Source organism: Mobula hypostoma, chromosome 4 (genome assembly GCF_963921235.1).
Source record: "Mobula hypostoma chromosome 4, sMobHyp1.1, whole genome shotgun sequence".
NCBI classification, from domain to species: Eukaryota; Metazoa; Chordata; class Chondrichthyes; order Myliobatiformes; family Myliobatidae; genus Mobula; species Mobula hypostoma.
This window is the reverse complement of record NC_086100.1, coordinates 185,965,030-185,984,570: the sequence shown is the minus strand read 5'-3', so window position 1 is coordinate 185,984,570 and position 19,541 is coordinate 185,965,030. Positions and strand designations below refer to the sequence as shown.

Genomic DNA, 19,541 nt, shown 5'->3' with positions numbered 1-19,541 from the left:
TGATTACCAATTCCAAAAACACTCCTGCTGACACTTCAGCCTCTTGCCCAGCTACAGGTTAGGTCCAATACCATGACTTGTCTAACACTGGCTCAAAAAGATGTCCTGGAAGCACTTCAATAATTCTACCCTTCCATCTTACAGCCTTTTACACTTACGAGTCATCCTACTTAACATTGGAGAAAGTGAAATCACTTACAACAGTAACCCCACTACTCTTGCCCTTCTGTAATTTGCCTGCATGTCTGCCTCTGTCTCACATTATAAGGAGGCCTACTGCAAATACCTCAAAGTGATCAATCCCTCTATCTCTCATCTCCACCTATGTTAGCCTTATTTGAGGAGCCTTTTGAGGACAAAATTGATAATACAATGGTACATGGATTCTATTAGTAATATTGTAATGCCTTTTCCCTTACATCATTGCTAGATGATTCCCGTAAGAGTTGCCAGTCCTTTCTTTCCAGGAGCACAGTAGCATCACAGTTAGCATAACTTAAAGTGTCAGTGGCCTGGATTCAATACCCACTGCTGTAGGGGTAGGGAGTTTGTATGTTCTCCCCATGACTGTATTGGTTTCTTCTGGGTGCTCTGGTTTCCTCCCATGTTTCAAAGACACACAGGTTAGTAAGTTAATTGGTTACATGGGTGTGATTAGGCAGCATGGGCTTGATGGTCTAGGAGGGCCTGTTACTGTAACTCTAAATAAAATTGTATCAGTGAAATTGTATCTAAGTAAAATTGTATTAGCAATATTTACTCCCAGATGCTTTCTGCACAAGCAACATCTTCACATGCATCTGCTAAGACCCTAAGGATAGGGGATCTGTATCTGGGGTCCACAGATTCTGGTTAGTGGTAGGGGTCCACGGCTTAAAAAGGTTGGGAACCCCTGCCTTAGGACCTTACATTAAACTGTCCTTCTAAACTTAAGCAGGTATCAGGTTGGACTGTCCAAAATTAAAAGGCAAAATGAAGATGTATTGAGATCACGTCAGGCAAGTGAAGAATCATCCTAACATGTTCGGCTTGGACAAAGGTCATTTTTACATTAATAATGCTTGCAAAATTCATTTGCCGATGACTGCAATCAGAAATACATAGATGAAGAACAGCAAGACGGATTATTGTGAGGCAATTAGAATCACTAAGTGAGTGGGACATTGCAAAACAATGTTTTGAACAGACATTCAGGTAAACAAGAACATCTATAAACATTGTAAATCACAGGGCCTATAGGAATTTTGCTGACCCCCAAACACATTCATTGAATTGTCATTAAGAGCCTTCGTTGTAGTTGGGGGAAGAACGAGACACATTAGAGCTTAGGGCATTGAGTTCTGAGTTCAGGTCTGACTTCCTCAAATGTGACATGTTCTTCCTGTCTGTACATGGCTTTCTACCAAGAACTCATGTTACTCCCAGTCCAAATATGCACCAATTAGTAGGTTAATTGGTCATTGTAAATTATCCTGCGATCAGACTAGAGTTAAATCAGTGGGTTGCTCAGCAGGTCTATTCTGCGCTATATTCTCAACAGGGCCTGATGAAGGGTCTTGGCAAGTGCAGCCAGCAGAGGGAGGAAAGTTAAACATGCAGAAGTTTCCAGTCACTTACCTTCCTTCTCATGTTTTTTGGGACCATGCAAAGGGTGGAAATTAGTAACATCTCAGCTTCAATCTATACCCTCCAACATTGTTGTGGTTTGGATGCTTGCATGCCCATGGTCTGCTCTTATCAAATTACGGTATTGCTTTGCACTGTTCTAACTATATGTTATAATTATGTGGTGTTTGTCAGGTTTTTAGTCTTGGTTTGTCTTGTTTTCTGTGATATCAATCTGGAGGAACATTGTATCATTTCTTAATGCATGCATTACTAAATGACAATCAAAGAGGACTGCGTGTCCTCATAATCTAATCTAATCTAATGCCTCTATGACCCAGAGAGCTATGTTGTCTGGAGTCAGGGCCCTATATTTTGGCTCTTGGAAAAGCACCCTTGTCAAACAGGTCAGCCCACCAGTCGTCCAGGTTCAGGGGTTCAGCTCAGGGCTAAAACTTATGGAAACTGCAACGAAGAATGCTCCTTCAATTGAGTGGCCAGATGGAGGACTTTCATTGCTGCCTTAAATGCCAGTGACATAACAGGCAACAAGTTTCAATCTGAACAGGATGCTTGCAATTGCTTAAAATGGAAAATTGTAGCACAAATCCCAAAAGCTAATCAGAGTTGCTTGCAAAATGCTGGAGAAACTCAGCAGGTCAGACAGCATCTATGGAGAGGAATAAACAGTCAATATTTCAGGCTAAGACCTTCAACGTCTCTCAGCCCAAAACATTCACTCCTTTCCATAGATGCTGCCTGATCTGATAAGTTCCTTAAACATCTTGTTGGGCTACTGTGGTGCAGAATCTCGCATTCAAATCAAGGTCAACATTCGTACAAAATACCACCGTCAAGTCATTGATGGGCAAGAAACACATTTATCTGGAGCCATTTATTTCTCTGCACTCAGACAGCTTGGCTGAAATAGGTACATCTTTGCACAATATACAATTAAACCACTTATTACAGCCGCATGTAAAATCACACCAATTCCCATCCCTTGCACCACACAGTTTGCATTGTTAACTTTCAAGGCAGTAATGACCAGTGCACAGAGGTGTTGCCACAGGCTGTCAGATCACTGAACAAAGGTCATTTAGGCAGTATAAAAGAATCTACAACTTTACATGGTAGTATACAACTGTAGCTCTCAAAGGCACGAGTCTGGAATCCAGTACTGGACTTAATGCACATTGCAAGCAGAATAAGTCAGCCCATAGACGAACTGGTGTGCTTAAAGTGTCTGAATGCAAGATGTCCCATAGAGTTAAATCAGGAGTGTTGCAACGAACAGCAGTGGAAGGTTAACAATTAACTCAACCACTGGGACTAAAGTTACTGGTGATTAAAAATCAGGCCATTGTGGGGAAACAAGCACTCCCATTTTTGAAATATAGGCCCTTTAGCAGCACAAGTTTCAATGAACTCAGTTTTCCAGAATTTCACAGGAACGAGACAGGTTCATTTATAAAGGGTGCAGCAGTCAGGTGGTTCTTCATCATTCGGTGTATGAAAACTTTTTTAAAAAAAAACTTGTATTAATGAAGAATTCAGTGGTCACAGAGCCATAACTAAAAAAGCTCTGGAACAGTCACTCATCCTGCATAGAAAAGATAACCAAATCAAGGCTTCCTTACTGTCAAGTCAGTTTTCTAGTATCACTGATTTTCCTTCATTGTGGAATAAGAAAACAAATTTAAAATATCAAAAGGTATGCAAATGGAAATTTAGGAAGTATAATTTTCAATTGTCCAAGAACAGTAAAATCCCATAATGAATCCATGGTTTATCCTGGTATTGAAACAGCAAGGTTGATCATTTTTTAAAAAAACTTGCCGTACACCCAGTACAAAGCCAGGAACTGGGCACGTAAAACCTCACCATATTTACCTGATTGAACTAAAAATAAAATTTCGAAGAGTTGTCAGGCACAATGTAAGACGCTTTAGAAATGGTTCCACTGGGTTTTTGGCACTTAAAAGATTTCTGATCACATGTCTGATAGATTAATATATCAGGATGAGGTACAGTTTTAAGTGCTGTTAAAATGCATGACAAATAAAGAGCAACTTTAAAATATATTTGGCAGATGAGAAAATGTTAAACCTTGCGTGCCAGACACAAATTTAAGACGGGAAACTTGCAAAATAAAAATCAGAAGCCCCAAAGCTAGTCTGATTACTTCAACCTATTCACAAGGATAAAAGTTGTCATTCCTTATTCTGAAGGAATTACAATTGCAAATGAGGGATCTCAAAATATTTACTTTTTTTTTGTTTTAAGTTTACAGGTCCAATATTTGTTGCAGAGGCTTCGCTAGGCAGTTTTTCGTGATCAAAGATCACACTGGTTGCCACAGACCATCTCTTTTACATTTTTTTTTCTATCATTCAGGTAATACCCCACAAGCCTCCAGCATTAAATGGATGACAGAACTAAATGCACACGTCACCAGTGCAAGCTGACTGCGAAGCAGCCAACTACAAACCCATCATGATGCCTTCAGATAAGCTTACACAATTACAGTTAACGTGGGTTTTATGCCAACATGGTTGTTGAGATAATCAGCCTCACACCAAGCATAGGACTTGTTTGAAATCATGTGGTCCTTGCCCACGTCACTAATTCAGTGTGCAGAATGTGTATTGAACACCGTTGAAACTTGGCGCCGCATCCCAACAGAAGTATCTGGTGCTGACCAATGGTCAGGCATAACGTACATACAAGGAAGTAGTCCAAAAGTTCAACGTGAAGAATCATAAGACACTTCACAGCTTCTTAAGACGGCTATACATGTCCCTCTTGCTTCGTTCACCGGCCCAGGTCCTGCTCTTTAAGCGGAATTTCCGAAGGTCATCTTTGAAGTCTTCATGATTCATCGGGCGATAGCCCTGAGGCTCGCAGTACACCTGAAATAGAGTTACATTTATAGATGTGAAGACAGTTACGTTCACTGAATCAACTTCATTTTTGTACTTAACCACATGGGAAGAGAAATAAGGGAACAGCTGATCAGTCTAGTTTAAGAACAAGGCTGCAAAGAGGAAAGTGTTTGGGCAAAATTATACAAATCCTCACAACTGCATGGAATTCTTCCCACATTTCCAAGATTCAGGTTGTGGGCTTGCAGTGTTGATGCTGGAAGCATGGCTGGCACACAATCCTTGCTATTTGGTTTGATGCAAACAACACACACTGTATATGCTTCAATATATTATTTAAAGATGCAGAACAAGCCCTTCTGGCCCATCAAGCGGCAGTGTCCAGCAGCCCACCTATTTAATACTAGCCCAATAACAGGGCAATTCACAATCACCAACCTATGAACCGATCTTTAGAGTGTGGGAGAAAACTGGAGCACTGTGAGGAAACACACATTGCCCATGGGGGGGGGGGGGGGGGAGAGAAACATACAAACTCCTTACAGATACTGCCAGAATGGAACTCCGAAAAGGCCCGAGTGGCAACTGCTGTGCTAACTGCTACGTTACCATGGCGCCGAATACATGTGACAAATAAAGCTAATCTAATTTTTTTCCCCTCAAATATAATACTAGCTTTACTGTTCAGGAACAAATTCACACTGAGCACAAAATTTTCCATCCCATTAATTTGCGTGTCAGTTTTGTGGGGGAATTTTCTACAATGCAAACCCAACCATATCAAAAGCAAAATATTACCTCCTGCTCTAAGCTTCAACTCCTTATTTGAAAAATGGCCTACAGAGTTCAGTCCTAAATGATCAGTTATTACTGGCAATGAGTGTGCTGATACTTACTTTAAACTTTGGAAAGAATTCCCGGTAGCCCCCTTTCAGGACGTAGAGCTCTGGGTAGTGCAGTTTTGGGTAGTCTGTACCATTCACCTCACGGTCTTTCTCCCGCAGAAAACGACACCTGAAAAACAGGCTTGGTTAAAGGCAGATCCACAATTGTTTTCTCATCCCCTCAGTAGAGGAAACTGGACTGATAACACATAATTGGTAACAGGACAGCTTTGAGACTACAATGTTGGCCAAGATATTTTACTCTTTGCACACAGGCTGTAGGAATGATCATATGGACACCTTGACTTTGTTGGTTCCTGATGCCTTTGCAAGCACAGGGAAGTTAAAGAAAAATAACAATTTGACACCCCAATCCAGCAAGTTCCACCATTCAGTACATATTTTCAATTGCTTCATAAGCAACTGGATGTCTCAGTAAATTGTGGTCATGCCATCTTGGCAACTGACAGCACAGTGATACTTGCCCCCAACACAATCACCAGACTGTGTTGGTCACTGATATACATGTTTCAATATACATGTGATAAATAAAATTAATAACTTTAAATCAGCCCTAATATGAGGTAACAAATAGCAAATCTTGGCCAGTTTTCCTCAGTACCAAGAGCATTATTAAAGCCTACATTCTGACCACAAAGGTTTACATCGTCTTCATAACACAACTTTCATTTGCCCTTGAACACTAGGTAGGTAGTCATGTTTTTGTTCCAATTAACCTCTGAATGTTCTTGCCCCATATTGGAATGAATACAACACTGAACTGGTCCACAGCTTGAATAAGCACAGCGAACTGTCTGTTCTATTTAACATGATCAACAAGACTAATATGCACTGGAAAAAATACCCACTAGTGCACAATTACAAGCATTATGGAATAAATGACCTATTCAAGGAGGTGATTCTGCCTCCCACCAGGACAAAAAGTGTCATTTCAGGAAGTAAAAACCATTGACAAGAATGCAGGATCAAACCACTATCACAAAGAAAGCAATCCCTGGCCTTTCCATCTGCACAATCTCCTAGTCACTTGTAAATCTCCCTCTATAACCTCTTCAATATATTCACATATTTAATGAGATAACCAGAACTGTGTGCTTATTCAAGCTGTGAACTAGTGTTGTATTTTGCTACCACAACCTCTGCTCTGATAATCTAAATCAAGGAATGTTGGCTTTTATAACCAATGTTTTTACATTTAAGGATCAGTGGAAATCACCTCAAAACACCAAATCAGAATCCAGAATCAAGTTTAATTTCACTGACATGAAATTTGTTTTGTGACAGTACAATGCAATTTTTTTTAAATACTAGAAAATTCAATAATAAAAAATTAAATTACAACAAAAGAGTGCACAAAAAGTGAGGCAGTGAGCATGGGTTGGTTCAGTGTCTATTCAGAAATCTGATGGGGGTGGGGAGATGTTCCTGAAATGTTGTGTCTTCGGGCTCCTATATCACAGTAGGCCATTCAGCCCCTTGAGCCAGCACCACCATTCACTGTGATCGTAGCTGATCATCCACAATCAGTACCCTTTTCCTGCCTTCTCCCCATATCCCTTCACTCCGCTACCTTTAAGAGCTCTATCTAACTCTTTCTTGAAAGAATCCAGAGAATCCTCTGATGGTAATATGAGGAGAGGTTGTCCTGGGTGATGGATGTGTTTTTTTTTGCCTATTCCTTCACACAACTCTCTTCACTTATTGTACACGCCCCCTACGTTTCAGCCCCAAACCACCTAAATGCAAGTGAACCTGAAGTTCACTATTCCAGGAAACTGTGGCTTCCAAGTATATTCGAGGGAAATTAAGGTCTCAAGGGATATGATGGTAATCCGGGAGGGTCAAAGATCAGCCATAATCTTATTGAATTGCATAGCAGGCACAGGGCCAATTGGCTGTTTCCAGCTTTTATTCCTCACCCCTGCAGTTGCATTTGTAATATGGTCGGTTGGGCAGCAACTACATTCAGTCTAAAGATTTCATCCTCACTGCACCACATGCATTTTCTATACCTATGAATTATTACATGTAGCACTGGACACAGGTTCTAGTAACAAATCCATCTGCTGCTCTTCATATTAGATGAGTTGTGAGTGTTTTTTTTTAAAAAGAAAAGCTTTGTCCAGCCACCCTCAACCAAATATCAAAATCAGTAAAGAAATCAAGTTTTAAGATCCAGTCTGTCAGCCACCACTTATATGCCTTCTGATTGTAGCCCATTTATGCATCTTGAAAACAAGATCCCTTAAAATCAACACCAGTAAACAAACATTACCAGCGTGTATTATCTGTCCCTTTGCTGGTATGATAACATATGTTCAGTTCTGACACAAATGGATCCAAGAATGAAAACAGTCGATGTCCATAACTAGGAGATTGTGCAGATGGAAAAGCCAGGGATTGCTTTTGTGTTTTTGTCAGCTGAGATTGCATTTTTCCTTTTACCCAAGTCTGACAATTTGCAAAAGTAATAAATCCTTAACAGTTTTTATGTTATGCCACCCAATATGTCAGCTTTCTTAACTGCAACACCATCTCTCAACTTTTGTAATAAGTTGCCAAGTTTACTAGTGACTGTCGCTGCATATTTTTGATAGACCAACTTAATCATTGTCTTGTAATTTAGAAATGTCACATTTAATTCACACTTAATGCAACATTAGAAGCCACTTTGCCACGATGAGTTTGTCACTGACATTCTGGGGCCTCGCTCAGATGAGAACTCGGCAGTGGAAAATAATAATCACCCGCTTTGCCTCATCAACAGGGACAATTTCTGCTATCATTCATCCATGTATTTTTACATTAGCAAGATAGTTACTGCAGTTGCACCCTCATGTTTGAAGAATTCTGGTTTCTTCTTGGAAACCAGAACAAAAAGGTCAATGTGCTTTGTCATGGATCTTTCTGCCGATTAACTCACCACACAGAAACCAGAACTCTGTAAATGTGAAGTGTGCCTTTGTCCTTTCAAAGGCAACACCCAATCACTCTACAAACTGCTACAACAGCACTTTAACAGAACCCACAAACATACATTCGCAAATACCACAAGGCAGGTCAGCCAACCTCAGTTCATCTCCAGCTAGTTTAAGTGTGCAAACATTTACTTCTTACTGACATCGAAAAACTGCAAAAAACCATCAGAAAATAGTGAAGTTCATAACCATTAACACACCAGCTTTTATATAAAATAGCAGATTTTGGTACACCCTTTAACATTCACATTTAATGCAACATTAGAAGCCACTTTGCCACGATGAGTTTGTCACTTACATTCTGGGGCCTCGCTCAGACGAGAACTCGCAGTGGAAAATAATAATCACTCGCTTTGCCTTATCGACAGGGACAATGGGTTTCTTCAGAAGGTCCTCTACCTCATCCTCCATGTGCAAATTAAGGGCACCCTTAATGTCAGGAAACAAAATATTTAAATTTTCAACTGTGCAGTGGATGCACGCGATTTTTTTCCCCCTTCTACGGCATGATAATACACATCATATTCATTGATCAACACACAAAAGATTGGAGGAATTCAGCAAGTCAGGCAGTATTTTATTTTATTTATTCAGAGATACAGCACAGTAACTGGCCCCTCAGACCAAGGAACCTGCACCAGCCAGTTACACCATGTGACTTATTATCCTACCTGTCGATCACCTGAATGGGATAAGAAACCAGAGCACCAAGAGGAAGCCTATTGTTACGGGGGAAAACGTACAAACACCTTACAGGCAGCAATGGGAAACGAACCGCTGTGCCATCTCAGTTTCTGCCGGAGACATTGACTACTTAATCCCGCCCACCCATATAATGCAACTTGCCGAGTTCATCCAGCATTGTGTTTTGCTCAGGATTTCCAGCATCTGCAGAATCTCTTGTATTTCTATTTAATGTCCATCCTCAAAAGTTTCCTGCTGACACCTCAAAACACGATGTTGAGGTGCTTCTGGGTTATTTAAAAGTATTGCCCACAGTAGTAGATAAACAAAACCAAAAACAGAACAACAGTTGGAGAGAATCTGTGGATGCTGATCCTTTACAAGTCATGGTTACCCAATTTCTACCCAAGCAGGATCAGCCAAAGCTCCCAACAAGCAAACACAAATTAAGGCAGAAATACAATTATTCCATCTAGCAAGTTTAAATTGATTATCTCCTGCACAGGCCAACGGAGACATTTCTGGTTCAGTTCAGAAATCAGTGCCAATTTCAAGCCATTACTTAGATGGATAGAAATTTGCACAGTAAGGGAATTAGGGGTTATGGGGAAAAGGCAGGCAGGTGAAGATGAGTCCATGGCTAGATCAGCCATGACTTTATTAAATGGCGGAGCAGGCTCGATGGGCCAGATGGCCTACTCCCGCTCCTATTTATATTGTTCTTATGAACAAGCTTTGGTTCAGAGGGACAGAGGATCAGAATTCCAACTGAATCAGTTTGCAGCTCGGTGTAGCAACACACATTGCAAGGTCAAGCAGTTAACACCCCTCAGGAAGAAATTGGTGTAGTCATGAAATCTTGCTAATTCAACCAGAAGTTCGAGTGTTGGAGATGGCCCAGAAGAGTTTCCTGAGAATGTTTTCAGGGATGAAAGGATTAATGTACAAGGCGTGCTTGTCTCTGGGCCTGTATTCACTGGAGTTTAGAACAGCGGGGATCTGATTGAAACCTAATCAACTATTGAAAGGCCTCAATAGAGTGGATATGAAGGTTGCATCCCAGTGGGAGAGTGAAGAACCAGACAGCACAGCCTCAGAATAAAGGACATCTCTTAAAAACAAACAAGATGGAATTTCTTTAGGCAAAGGGTGATGAATCCGTGGAATTTATTCCCGTAGATGGCAGTGGAGGCCAAGTCACTATGTATATTTAAAATGAAGGATGATAGCTTATTGATTAATAAGGGCACCAAAGGTTACAGGGCAAAGGCAGGTGAGGGGGTTGAGAGGATAACAAATTAGCAATGAACATGAAATTGCCTAATTCTGCTCCTATGTCTTATGGTGCATGCTTGCTGAACCTACCTTAATATGTCCGCCTTCATATTCGTATGGGTACCGGCAGTCGAAGAGCAAGAACCGCTCAACAAGTCCATCAAACTTTCCATTTACTAACTGAATCACCTGAAATGCAGCAAGAAAGTAGTTACCATCACCCCTCAGGCAGAGCTCCAGCACACTGGCATGAAGTCAAACCCAAATATTCAGTCACCTCTAAAACACAACTTAACAAGGCATTGGTCAGTATTCCTGCCTCTCACATGCACAGGCACATCTGCAATTGACTATGTTCCAGGAGATCCAGTGGGAAAGGAGCTAGGAGGATTAGGAAAAGATCTTTCAGGGGAGATTGGAAGACCCAGAAACTGCAATTCCTAAGTGCAATTCTTCACAGCATAAATAATGCAAAAATTTAACAAGGATCACGGAGGGGAAAAAAATATACATCTCACTTTTATAAACTCAAAAAAAAACTGCTTAATATCAGCAAGGCATGCAGCTAAACAAAGCTTGTTATAACAAGGAAACGTCCTTTACCTCATAGAACAAGTCAAAAGGCAATTTCAACTTACCATTTCTGGTGTTATATATTGCAACTCTTGGTGCCTTCCTTCTACTGTGGGCAATATATACGGCTGTAAAGAGAACAGACATGCATTGAGATACAATGTAGATCTTCTGTACAAAGTATAACTGCAGCTATTGTGGGGATGTCGAAGGATTATCGACAACTTTCTGCGTAAACATGTAAATCCAAACAATCAACATAACATTCAAATTTCAAAATGTGCTAATTACAAACTGTATTTTGCAAATTCAAAGGACAGACATCATAGGCAAGATCCTTGTCTGTCCTGAAATGAACTCAAGTAGCTAAAGTATAAAGTATAAGTAGCTGCCACTTCAGTTCAGATGATAATGCTCCCAGCACTGTTGAGTAACCAGGGTCAGAGAACCAGAAATACATTTTCAAGTCTGGGTGACAGGAGACTTTAGTTATCTGTGTGCTGTGGCATCTAGGACTGAAAATGGAGGTTTGCCACTTAATAACTTACTTAACAATTTGCATCAAAGGCAAAGTAATAACCAATGATCCTTTAATGTGGTTACTAGAAACCCGGGTGGCCAAATTTACATAATCACACAAAACTGAACACAAGCAACTGGAGGAATTCTGCAGATGTTGGAAATTCAAGCAACACACATCAAGCAACTGGACTGGCTTTTGAAATCAGATCAACCGGCAGCTCTAGACAGAAGCCTAGGCAACAGAGCCAAAATTAAAAGTTAGATCACTGCAGTTAACATAACCAATCAACCTCTGGGCTGTGATAAGCCAGTCAATGCACTCTCCACCATACAACTATAGAAGTTCATCAAAGTTTTAGATGTCATACCGAATCTTCACAGACCCCCCCCCCCCCCCAAGTAGCAGCACTGGCGTGCTTTCTTCTTAGTGGCACTGGTGTTGGGCCCGGATAGGTCCTCCAAAATTATACCAAGGAATTTAAAGTTACTGACCCTCTCCACCTCTGACAAGGACTGGCTCATGGACGTCCAGCTTCCTACTTCTGAAGCCAAACAGCTCCTTGGTCTTACTGACATTGAAAAAAGGATCTTGCGGTACCACTCAGCCAGATTTTCATTCGTCATCACGTTTGATTTGGCTTTTAGCAAACTTGAATATGGCATTGGAGCTGTGCTTGGCCACAGTCAAGGGCAAAGCAAGTCAAGTAGGGGGCTAAACATACATCCTGGTGGTACACCTGTGCTGATGGAGGTTGTGGCAATGTCGCCAATCTGACTGACTGGGGTCTTCAAGTGAGGAAATCTAGGATTCAATTGCACAAGCTGGAGTTGAGGACAAAGATCTTTCCGTGTTGAGTAAAGAGCCAATGAGATGGCATCTACTGTGGACCTGCTGTTCCAATAGATAAATTGTAGCAGGTCCAAGTCACTTTTCAGGGAGAAGCTGATATATTTCATCACCACCCTCTCAAAGCACTTCAGCGGATATGAATGATAGTCATTAAGGCAGGTTACCACATTCTTCTTAAGCACCAGTATAAGTGAAGCAACGTAAAGCAGGTGGGTACCTCAGACCTACCGAAGCAGGAGTTAGTGACCTTAGCACTGGTCTTTATTACCTGGCCAGGTACCCCCATCCAGGCCAAATGCTTTTTGTGGGTGCACCCTCCTGAAGGCTGCTCGCACATCAGCCTCCGATTTAAATCACAGAATCATCAGGGGTTGTGGGATGCGTGATGGTTCCTTCATGCTTTGACAGCAAAGCAAAACAGAGGCATGAGCTCATCGAGATGTAAAGCCCCGTTGTCACCCTGATTTTACTTTACAAGAATGGAAAATCCTACAAAAAGTGGTGGATATGGCCCAGTCCATCACAGGTAAAGCTCTCCCCACCATCAAGAGCATCTACACTTCACCAGAAAGCAGCATCCATCAGGTCTGCCCCCCTCTCCACCAGTCATGCTCTCTTCTCTCCGGTACCATCAGGAAGGTGGTACAGCAGCCACAAGACCACCAGGTTCAGGAACTGTTGTTACCTCTCAACCACCAGGCTCTCGATCTAGAGGGGTTAACTTCACTCATCCCCAACAGAGCTGTGCCTAAAAGCTGACTTTCAAGGAATCTTCATCTCCAGTTCAATATTTATTGCTTATTTTTTTGTATTTGCAGTTTGCTGTTTTTTGCAAACTGATTGAACACCCAAGTGGTGATGCCTTTCATTGATTTTATTATAGTTATTATTCTATTATGGATTTTTTGAGTATGCCTGCAAGAAAATGAATCCCAGGAGTGTACATGTTGTCATATATACTTAATAAATTTACTTTGAAATTTGGGGAAAAAAAGATCAGTTGAAGTTCTCTCATACTGTCATTCCAAATGTATATTTTGCTAACTTCCTTAAGGTGATCACCAAACTATAATTGTAATGGACATATACTCAGCAACATTAAAGCCCAAGGAAATGATTAAAAACTTGTTCAAATCCTTGTCAAATCAGTTAGTATACAGGATATGCTGCTATCATCAACAGTTTGGTTTTGGCATTAATACTCAGCAGGCCTAAAGGGAAAATGTGATGCAATACTAAATCTGGTGGTTTGAAACTTGCATATAGACTAACCATTTATGGTATTCTGAAATGCCAAATGCTGTCATACAAACTCGCTGACATTCACAGTCTAATCACAAATACAGGCTCGTTCAATTTAACAGGATGGCATGTGAACCACAAGTAACAAACTAAAAAAGTGAACTAATCACATTTATGCACGACTAACTTGCATGCATGTCAACCACTCTGAACAAAACAAATTCAGATTGTTTTAAATAAAGATAAACCTTAGGTAATAGGCGATAACTTTCCAAAGACCCAAGTGTCCTCCCATGCAGGAGTAACAAATTAGGAAGGCAAACATAAGCCATTATTACAGGAGTTTGAGTACGAAGATTCTGGCTGATCCCTGAATGGAACAGAGCAACATTCCAGTAAAATGGGACTATTCTCAATAGTTTAGAATAAGCAATCATTGAAACTTGCCGTCGTTGGGTTTAACAGGTCTGGTTGCAGGGAGGATGGTCTCCTAGGCTAACTGATTGAGAGATCGGTCTCTGAATATGGGATACAACATTTGGAACAAGACCAGGAGAAATGGCAAAGTTCAAAACAGACATGGATTTCTGGAAATTTCATCAGAATATAACTGAGGTTGTGGCAGAAGATCAACTTTGACCTTGAGAGGAAGAACTAAATGACCTGCTCTCATTTTCTAAAGCTCTGAATGTTCTACCAAAGAGCGTTTGTATGCCGAGACAGAACGTAGCATTAAGCTAAAGGGAAATTGAGTACTGGTTCAAATTCAGAGAAAGATTAAATTCCAGCTGCCATTCTAGAATTTAAGCCAGTAACATAATTAATTGACTTTAAAAAATAATCACCCAACAATCACTTTAAAACTGGTTGACTAATAGTTATTTTATTTCAGGAAGAAAACCTGCCAGGCTTACCCAGTCAGGCTAGTGACAGATATATCAATATGGCTGATCTAAATGTGTGCCATGGGGGCACGTGGCCAAGTGGTTAAGGCTTTCGACTAGCGACCTGAAGTTCGCTAGTTCGAGCCCCAGTCGAGGCAGCGTGTTGTGTCCTTGAGCAAGGCACTTAACCACACATTGCTCTGCAACGACACCGGTGCCAAGCTGTATGGATCCTAATGCCCTTCCCTTGGACAACACCGGTGTCGTGGAGAGGGGAGACTTGCAGCATGGGCAACTGCCAGTCTTCCATACAACCTTGTCGAGGTCTGTGCCCTGGAGTGTGAAGACTTTCCAGGCGCAGATCCATGGTCTCGCAAGACTAATGGATGCTTTAAATGTGTGCCAACTCAAGACAACTGAGGGCAATAAATGATATTAACATTAACTTCCATGTGTGCTCTTTGTAGATATTACTGGTTTAACACAGACAAAATAACTACATCAGCTGGATCAAGGTCTCAGCAACCTCACTTGGCACTGCATCAGGCAGCTGGTAGTGCAGCAACTAGCATAATGCTTCACAGTGTCAGCAATCAGGGTTCAAATCCCACTGCTGTCTATGAGGAGTTGGTACGTCCTCCCTGTACCGTGTTTCCCTTCCGGGTGCTCCGGTTTCCTCCCGCACTCCAACATGCACCAGTTAGCAAGGGTTGATAAGCTGTGGGTGCCAGAAGCATGGTGACACTTGCTGGACTGCCCCCAAGCACATTCTCAGACTGCATAGGTCACTGTTGTAAACGACACATTGCTCCGTATGTTTTGATGCACAGGTTAAAAAGTGAAGCCCATCTAATTTAAGTTCTATCTTTTTAACTAGATAGCAGTGGAACAATGTTAACTTGAGCTCCTCCCCCCACCCCCACACAAACAGTTCTGAGACTACTGGCAGTTCATTAGTAATTTACCCCACGTACTCTGAATAATTAATGTGAATACATTATATTTGGACTAGAAAAGATCTAGATACCTGGGAAAATTTATGGCCTTATGAATGCCACAACTACACAGGTGGGACTGGAGTCTCTAGCATGCAAAATACTTTCCCTGGAAGACAACCTGGTAGGTACTGTATTGGTGTTATGGGTACTGAGACACAGGATCATTTGTCCTTGTATGACTGAAGTGATTAGAAAAGTTCTACAACATCAAAAATAAATAAGTGGCAAAGTAGCTTTAAGAACACACCACAAAACAAATTTGGTCAATGTTAAGGCAAGTACATTAAAGACCAACAGCATTCAGAGAAGGCACACGTCAGATCTGGTCAGTGAATGTCAGATGCCTGTCCATATTAATGGGCATTAGTCATTGGCTACTGCACTCACTTTAAGAATCAAATACTAGAGAAAGTTTGGTACCTTTGAGAAATCTCCAATCATTCGTCTGCCATCATCAATTGCCAGTACTCTTTCAATTTTGGCATCACAGAAAGATTTGGACCGCAATAGTGTGTGCTGATTCTAGAATGGGTAGAGTTAGGTTAATTCAAGAATTGTCAGTGTGATTATACAAACTTAACTGTGAAGCTACCATTGTTATGGCACTTTACAAGCAGGAATTGTACATTTGACAGATAATCCAAACATCAATATGTCAAAGAGCGAGCGAGCTTTAAACCTGATCTGACTACATTGGAAAAAATAGACATCATGTTCGCTAATTTGAAGCGAAAAGGTGGGGGGGGGGGGGAGAGACACTGGATTGCAAGTTTATTTACCCCAATGCAGCCACAAGGACTCTGGGGATCAATGCAGAGACAGACAGGGTCAAACACAACTTAGTTTACTACTGATCTGAAGGATTGTTGAGTGAAACAGTTAGAAAATTGAAAATTACAGCACAATACAAGCACTTTAGCCCATGATGCTGTGCTGACCTTTTAACCCACTGTAAGATCAATCTAACTCTTCCCTCGTACATATCCAGCTCATTGAGTTGCTGCCTCAGTTCCAGCAACCGGGGTTCAATCCCAAGTTGTGGTGCTGTATGTGGAGGCAAATTTCCCCGTTAACTACATAGGTTTTCTCTGGCGCGTTGGATTGTCTCCATAATGCAAGGTGCTAGGTGGTGGGTAAACTTTGACCCACCATTGACCCAGAGTGTAGGCAAGCAGGGAGCTGATGGGAATGAGACTAAGATAGGTGATTGAGGATCACTGCAGTTTGGGTGGGCCGATGTCTAGTTCTGTGCTCGGCTTAGTTCAATCCCATCCTACAGTAAGATCAAAACTACCAACTCAAACTGGATCTACTCACAGTAATATCTGAACACCTTCAAACACACAAGCTTTAACTACGGACACCAGACACTCATTCACGTCTCTGCGATAATCTGGTTCCCCAGTTATTCCTCCTTACCAATTTCTCATCTCCTGCCTCCGCCACAGTGGAGCCGGCAAGACTTCTCCTCCGCTTATTCTTCACAGGCGTCTCTTCATCTTTGGGGCGATCCTGTCGCTTTAGGATAGGTCTTATTTCAAATGACGATCCTGGTGACTTGGAGCTGATGTCACAGGATAACTTACCAGGAGTCCCCTTATGATTTAAAAAGATTATATATTTTTTTCAAACTGCAGTTGCATTGTTTGATGCATTAAAATATTTGAACACAACCACAAACTTACATCATTCAGAGTCTCTGGCAATTCCTTTCTAGTCACAATTGGAGCATTCAGCAAACTTGCCATGCCAGAAGGTACATCAGTTTCATTCTGTCACAGAAAAGGGCCAATTTAGTGTTTAATAATAAAATTAGAAATGGTAAAAATACACTCAAACCTTCCTTTCCAAAAAAAGGCAGAGGTCATAGTATGGTGGCAAGTATCAGTCTTGCAACCTGGTCAAGTTACTAAAATAAACAGCTCAGTCAATTTCAGGAAAACCCCTCCACACCATTGAGCACATTTACAAGGAGCACTGCCGTAAGAAAACAGCATCTGTCATCAATGTACCCCACCATCCAAGCCACACTCTTCTCTCTGTCGCCATTTGGAAGGAATCTTAGATCGTACACCACCAGGTTCAGTAACAGCTACTACCCTTCAACCTTCTCAACCAGCATGGATGACTTCACTCGCTTCAAGTCAGAACTGATTCCACGAATTATAGACTCACTGTCAAGGACTCAATTTCCGTGTTCTTATTACTTGCTTTTTGGCATTTGCAGTTTTTCTTTTACACATTGATTACTTGTCTGTGCATAATTTTATCACTGTTTCCATTGTATTTCTTTGTATCTACTGTGTATGCCCACAAGAAAATAAATCTTAAGGCGGTATACGGTGACACAAAAGTATGTATTAAACTGAAAAACATGTGTAAACCTAGCTCGGTGTAAAGACCAAGTACAATTTATCAGCCTGTAACTACATTGTTGCATGATGTGGTACTAGATTGCCATACACTCCATTGTGATCAAGGATAAATCATGCACTGAAGAATGCATTGTGTAGATTAATGGTACTACAGAAATAACTAGATTGTGCAAGTAGGTTGCTGTTTCCATCTTAAAAACAATTCACCACATTCAAATGGTTTGAACGGCTCAGAGCTTTACCTCAACATCTTCATCAAGCAGCTCCAAAAATCCATCATCTTCATCATCAGCAGAACAGGTCAGCGAAGACCGGTGCAGAGATACTGGACTGGCGACATCCATTGAGTCATTGCCCACACCAGACGAGAGCTATATTCAAAAGAAATGGGACAGACTTAACAACATAGTTCTACAGGCAGGATTAGTCCCACTGGCAATCAGTCACTCCAGAGCCAGACTTAACCCCAAAATTCAGAATGAGTAGAAATGGACAAATCTCACATGAAAGCATCCAAATGTGGCAAAGAAATCCAATGCTGCACGAGAATATGAAGCGTGAATATACAATCATTCAAATAGAACAGGCTGTTGGAATTAGTGGAGATGGAACATGAATGCAAATATCTATTTATGACACCACTCAGTAGAACTACAGATCTACAACCTATTTTTTCCACCATGTGTGTAAATTTATGGACGCTACTAAAGTTATACACAAGACGTCTGTGATACTTTTAGAATAATCAACTGGGCTGGAGAAGGTGCAAGTTTCAGAAACTTGCATGAACGGGATCCTTAATTCGCACTGCTTAAAGCAGCCATGTGAACCTCACACCTAGATGTAAACAAGGGCAAAGCTTCTTCAAACTGATCATCAATTCCTCACTTTCCAATCAAAATTAGTAACCACACTTCCAAATACCGAATCCTGCCATTACACTTATTCCCCTTAAAACCAAGAATTCGGACAAACTTCCACAGATGCACCATGGAGAGCATCCCATCCTGCTATATCGTGGCCTAGTATGGAAACACTATTGCCCAGGGATGGAAGAGTCTCAAGTAATGGATACAGCCTATCCCATCCCGGACAAAGCCTTCTACATTTTCATGGATGCTGCTTTCTTGTGGCAGTGCTCCAAAATTTGCCATCATCCAGGCCAGCCTCTCTTCACTACTACTATCAGGCAGGAGGTTCAGGGGCCTTTGGTCCCACACCACCAGGTTCAGGAACAGTTATTACCCTACAACCATCAGGCTCCTGAACCTGCGTGGCTAACTTCACTCACCTCAACTCTGAGATGAATCCATTAGCTACGGACTCACGTTCAACATCTGCAAGGAACTGATTCTCAGTGTAGTATATGGTAACTGAGTGTAATACTTTGATAATAAATTTACTTTGAACCCACAAACTGCAAGTCAGGAAGGGAACTGGGAAAATTGCTAATGAAAGCAATAAATTGCCGATGTTGATTATCTGAAATAAAAATAAAATGTGGAAACATTCAAACAGCATCTCAGCAAACAGTCAATTCAGATCCTTGAAAAGGCATTGGTTCTAAGTTGCCAAGTAAATAAGAAGGGATGGCTAGGACACAAGAAATTATCTCCAGTAAAAGCACATGAGCATCAGTTGTTAAAAAAGGCATCAAGCTAGTAAAGACACGGGAGGAGGTGGAAGGCAAGAACAAAGGGATGCCAATTGTGAAACGGAACTGTAGGACGTACCCAGGACAGGGCGAGCTAATGGAGAGAGAACT

The 19,541-nt window shown here is 41.3% G+C and overlaps 1 protein-coding gene across 1 annotated transcript in view; it reads right to left on the bottom strand.

Moving 5' to 3' along the window:
• Positions 1 to 2,485: 2,485 nt before the first annotated feature.
• Positions 2,486 to 19,541, bottom strand: part of cdc25b (cell division cycle 25B) — a 40,868-nt gene continuing 23,812 nt past the window's right edge. The window contains exons 8-16 of the mRNA XM_063045129.1: positions 18,019 to 18,147; positions 17,087 to 17,173; positions 16,821 to 16,997; positions 15,822 to 15,923; positions 10,971 to 11,033; positions 10,423 to 10,521; positions 8,672 to 8,802; positions 5,387 to 5,504; positions 2,486 to 4,517 (exon numbers count right to left, since the gene is read on the bottom strand). Of these exons, the coding sequence (XP_062901199.1) occupies positions 4,377 to 4,517; positions 5,387 to 5,504; positions 8,672 to 8,802; positions 10,423 to 10,521; positions 10,971 to 11,033; positions 15,822 to 15,923; positions 16,821 to 16,997; positions 17,087 to 17,173; positions 18,019 to 18,147 (1,047 nt within the window). The 3' untranslated portion in view covers positions 2,486 to 4,376. The remainder of the gene's footprint in view (positions 4,518 to 5,386; positions 5,505 to 8,671; positions 8,803 to 10,422; positions 10,522 to 10,970; positions 11,034 to 15,821; positions 15,924 to 16,820; positions 16,998 to 17,086; positions 17,174 to 18,018; positions 18,148 to 19,541) is intronic.